Source organism: Pinus tabuliformis, chromosome 2_2 (assembly GCF_031772625.1).
Source record: "Pinus tabuliformis cultivar Carrire ecotype Pingquan chromosome 2_2, CPIR1, whole genome shotgun sequence".
Classification (NCBI taxonomy): Eukaryota; Viridiplantae; Streptophyta; class Pinopsida; order Pinales; family Pinaceae; genus Pinus; species Pinus tabuliformis.
The window spans coordinates 603,028,156-603,033,627 of NC_142300.1; the positions used below are offsets into that span (position 1 = coordinate 603,028,156).

The 5,472-nt window shown below is 38.9% G+C and overlaps 1 protein-coding gene across 1 annotated transcript; it reads right to left on the reverse strand.

The window, feature by feature from the left end:
• Positions 1-2,231: 2,231 nt before the first annotated feature.
• Positions 2,232-3,620, reverse strand: LOC149194100 (aspartic proteinase NANA, chloroplast-like). Its single transcript, XM_089407543.1, has one exon. It carries the CDS (start codon positions 3,618-3,620, stop codon positions 2,232-2,234), a length of 1,389 nt encoding a protein of 462 aa, XP_089263669.1.
• Positions 3,621-5,472: the final 1,852 nt, after the last annotated feature.

Consider the following 5,472-nt stretch of genomic DNA (forward strand, 5'->3'; position numbering starts at 1 on the left):
CAATGCTGGCTGGGCCCAAAAGGCGCTATGGAAAAAATATTTCAGAGGTCCAAGAGCCAAATGATTAGACAATGTGATAGGCTGGCCAAATTAGACATTCCTCAAAATATATGATAGAGCAACAACACTAATCTCCACCCACTCCTACTGGATACCACTAAACGAGAAAAAAATTTAATATATGGTCAAACAGAATAATGAACAATGAGCCAATTGAAAGCAGAGTGTCCACAAACTTGCTATGATGTTGGATGGACAGCTAACGGATGCAAACCTTGTGGGATATTTCTTGCTGGAATGATGCAAATTGGGCAGGATGGAAGCATTTACATGTGCAGGACAACCTGATCTCAGAGTGGACCACGCTCCTCAAGGCCCTCCATGGTCTGGCACCAACACATTCGCAGAAGAGAGATACGGGTATGCTAAACTTATCGAGTGACCTCATGTCCCCACGAATCCAGATCCTTGGAAAGGCATCTGGCAACTGCCCTCTTGGCCCAAGGTCAATTTCTTCGCCTGGGTTTACTGCCATGGAAAAATTTTAACTTATAAAAGAAAGGTTCTACGACCCTTCCATTTGTCATCTGTGCAACGACAACTCCGAGACAGTAGTCCATCTAATGCTAGATTGCAACTTCTCCAGGCAGATTTGGGCCTATTTCACCCACGATCTGGATCCTAATTTCACTTTTCTAGCTCCACATCTGAACTTTTCACTGAATGGGCAAACAGATTTCAAGGTCCTCCACATAAAAATCTGATCATCAAAGCAAACCAAAATTAAAAGTCACATAAAGGAGTGCTTGATTGATCTAAAAGACTACTCACGCTAGAACTTCAATTTCACCGAGCAATCAAAAAAGCCCCCACTATCAAAGAATGGTAAATAAGAAAGCCCCATAATGACTTCCAAGAGTGGTTTAAATAGCAAGAAAGGCACTCTCTTTTCTTTGACGGAGCAGCAAAGGGAAATCCCGGCAAAGCTGGTGCAGGCAAAGCTGGTACAGGAGGTGTTGTTTCTTGGGGTCTTGGTTACACTACCAGCATCCAAGCTGAGGCCTTAGCCCTCTTCCAAGGACTCAAGACCCTTAAAGATCTGGGCATTAATGAAGCAACTGTAATAGGCGACTCTCAAGTCATTATAAATGCAATAGTTTCCAGCAATCCAATACCGGACCTCAATCTAGCAAGGCTGATCTAGCAAGGTTGATCACCAATATCAAAGGCTTGGAAAGCAACTTTCAGGCTTTGAAGTACTACCATGTGTTGAGAATACACAATAAAAAGGCTGACATCAAAGGTAATAAAGCTGCCTGACTCTCTGCAGGGACTAAGTTGAAAGAGGAAGAAGAATCATGGGAACCTATTCCATAATTAGAGTGCTGCCATGTTCTACTGCTTATTACTAAAACAATTCGTTTGTATTTTCAAGTGGGGGAAAATCTCTGAAAATAACTTATCAGAGGTCTATCCAAGGAAGAACCTTGTAAATCTCAGCTACATTCTTAGGGAATAAATGCATCAAGACAAAGTAGCACATAATGTAATCAGTTTTTAGCATTCTGCCCAAGATTAATATAAAGTTCCATAACTGTTCTTGTAAAAAAAAAAAACATCCAAAAATGAAGTGGGCATAAATCATTATCATCGCAAGAATAAACATTGGTTACTTCTAAGTTTTTCAATAAGTTTATGAATAATAAAATTATATACTTGATGAAAAAGTTGAGAACTGAAATATGAGATACACCCAGCTTTAACACTAAACAAACTGATCAGTTATAATAGCAAAGGCAATCAGAGCACGATCACATAACGTCTCAGCCTTAAAAGGAACAATAATAAACACGCTGTCCAAAAAACTATGCATAAAAATGGATAATAGGCATAACTGCTATATTTCATGTTACCCTAGTGGTGAGATCAGTCAGATACAGGAAGTATCATAAGCATCTCATAGGAAGGAGAATGTTCTAAAAGCCAGTCATGAAGAAAAGATGAATCGAAAACTTATCAATTTAAATCTGCTCTTTCTTTCACTTCATTAAATAAAAGGTTTGACTAGTAATCCATGTTATGGTATTTATGTTTGTTTACTGTGACAAAATTATCAGATTGGAACAGCTACCAACACCGTTCACATGTATTTTTATTGGAAATTGAAAAACAATCACTAGAAATAAAATAATTCAGTGTGATTGTGAGGAAAGGCTCCAACCAAAAATAATTCATCTGTGAACTGAACAATCAGCAGGAGCAAACCCGAGGAGAGATTGCTGCAGATTGTAGTGAACGAAGAAATTTTGCTGTAGTAGATTCCCAATAATACTTGGTGTCGGCGCTTCAATGGGTCTGAGTCCCAGGCATCTCACGTCGTCATCGATCTGCAGGATATAATTCTCTGGTGGCGGACTGAATGATTTTCCTCCTTCCAAAATAATTGCGAATTCAGGAAATTTCAACTCCCTCACTCCAGAAGTGTTGAAGCAGAAATCAAATTGCTGCCCTGGAAATGTTGTAGCCGTTGGATATGTGATTACTGTTTTCAGGGCCTCCAGTATTACTTCATAGGCCTCCTCTACCAAATAGGTGAGCGAAGTCCCAGAGTCTATTATTGTCCCTCCATAGCCAAATTCATCCATCTCCCAAACACGGGACGATATCGGAAGTTTCTCTCCATTGATGGATATTTCTTCTATACCCACGTAATAGGATGATGATGCTGCTTGCAGAATCGGAGTATATTGAATTGGTTTTCTCAGTAACGAGGGGTCTGATTCTTTGATCACGTCTCCGAATACCAGAAAGCTTGTCACTGTGGTGGGCTCTAGATAGTCTCTTAAGCAGTAAGAGAATTTGCCCCCATATAAACTGGCTGTCTGTATTGCGAATGAATTGGGTCCTTGACCTAAACCCAGCACGCCTCCTGAGCCAATGTCTGTGTCCCCTTGGTTCTCCAATCCGCATCCCATCAACACATTCTCAACCATCAATGGCTTCTCAGATGTGGAGTTCAATGTAATTCTTTCATGGATATAAGGGCCCGTGGTGAAAGTGCCGTCCAGGTACATTTGTGTATACTTGCAGGCCATTTTAGGCCTAGTAGTGCAGGATACTGTAGGAGAGAGGGCACGGCATTCTCTGGAGTAACAAGGTACATATGATAAAGACGAGGATCCCTCCGGATTGAAAGAACCGCAATTCTGGCAGGAATTGCAGCTCACCCAGACAAGATCGCTGCCCGTGTCTGCTATAGGCAAGACTCTTTGAGGAGGAGTTCCAACATAGAGTTCTACGAAATAAAGAGCGGCTCCCAGAGTTGCACGAGAGGCTACTGGCATTTCAAAAGCAGTATTAGGTCCAGGGTTCGAGGCCGTTGGAGGTGAAACAGGAGCCAATATATCGGAAATGGAATATCCATGATGGGAACTTATTCTGAGGGAATCGAGGCTTATGAGTGTTTGTAGGGTCTGGTGTCTGCTTGAGAAGGTTCTGTAGAAAGGACTGTGCATGGAATGGCGATGGATCATCTTCATATTCATTTTCAAGCTGTCTCCCTGTGGCGGGAGGATAAGAAGAAGAAATAAAACTAGCCCAAACACACTATATGTTGTCATTGCACAGTTTTCAAATAACTTGGACAGACTACAACTATTGTATAGAACTACCTCAATACAGAAGATGGTATTGGCAGCTAGTCAGCCAGTTATGATGCCCTATAATCTCTTACGACTTCATAGAAAGAACAGGGCTACTTGCACGAAACCTGGGTCCGACGGCGCAGAGTTCTGCTTTCACTGGAAGTATTCGGCGGGCACCTTGCAGGGGGTTGGTTTTAGCCACTCAACCGTCCGCTAAACCAAGAATCCATCACAGTCCACCAGTCCTTCGCTTCGCTTATGTAATATAACTCTGGCAGAATATATAGATATCTGCTGTGAAACTATCTCAATATAGATGGGCGATATTGCGAGTGATGAGTTAGGGTTCGGACGGCCGGGTGGTAATATAACTCTGGCAGAATATATAGATATCTGCTGTGAAACTATCTCAATATAGATGGGCGATATTGCGAGTGATGAGTTAGGGTTCGGACGGCCGGGTGGTAATAAGTTTGCTTACTCTTCTTTGCTCGTTAATGTCAAATAAAGTTGAGAGCCGGTGAGTAGTAAAGCGGGAGCGAACAGTTGTCTGTTACTCCGTTCTGTAGGTTAGTATAAAGTAATGTTTGGTAATGAATGAATCAGTTAATATTAATGAGTTTTTAATTTTTTTTCTTGATATTTCATATAAAATAATATTTAATGTGTAGTGAAAGAATAATTTGGTTAAAGATCGGATCGTATTAAATTATTTAAAATAATTTCAGAAGGGAAAAACATTAATTAATTTAACTATATTGAGCTTTTATCAAATTTAATCACCTGTCTATATATTTATATAAATTACTTTTCTGTTTTTCTTATAGAAGTGAATCTTTCTCTTATTGAGAGCCTAACTATGACTAGGTTTGTGTTGTATAAGTACAAAATCAATAATATAAGAGACGATAGACTTCCTAAACTAGCTATAAATTGCAGTCAAAACCAAGTAAGGCTAAATCTAGATTGTATAAAGACACCAAGGCTTGGTTAAACCATTGGGAGATCCACAATAATGTTGTATTGCAAAACATTAATAACATTAAAAATATTATTACTCCTAAGTTCAAAGAAAAAATGTGGTGTGAGAAAGATTTAGCTACTAAGAGAAAATGAAGATATTATAAAGAGGTCATCAATCCCACCCGAGAAGATAAAAAAAATCTCTGTTTTAAATAGCTCATCTAGCCAAGATTAGAACGAACTCTCATGAGCTCCATAACAAATTAAGATATTATAAGGAGGTCATCAATCCCACCGGAGAAGATCAAAAATATCTCTGTCTTAAATAGATCATCTAGCCAAGATTAGAACGAACTCTCATGAGCTCCATAGTGAAACGGGTAGGTAGTTGGGAAGTTCCTAAAACACCATGGATGGAAATGTTTTGCCATCTCTCAGAATAAGAACATCGAGAATGAAAATAACGTCCTGTTAGAGTGCCCCCCATACAACCACATTAGATCTTATTTTCAAAAGCTTTGTTGCAATACTCACCTTCCTAGCATTTTATGTTGTCAAAATTAAAGTGAGCATGTGAGGCTTCTCTCCAAGCTTTTTGAGCATAGGAATAAAATCTTAAATCAAACTAAATAATTTGTTTATTTAGGTTTGATAGACCAAAATTGGGTCTTAGTGGACTTTAACAATCATCATCATCATATTAAATTTTATATATATTAGAATTTTGTAATATTTAATAATATCAAAGATGGTGGTGGGAAATTGAGAAATTGGATCCATGTTTTTCCCTTACTGTTTCCTTTTCTATGTTCTTAGTTTTTGTTTTTTTGTTTAACTTTATTATTATTTCATCCTTATTCTATGT

What these genes read in the sequence shown, in the direction of transcription:
- LOC149194100 (XM_089407543.1), bottom strand. Translation starts at nt 3,620, where the DNA reads ATGACAACATATAGTGTGTTTGGGCTAGTTTTATTTCTTCTTCTTATC.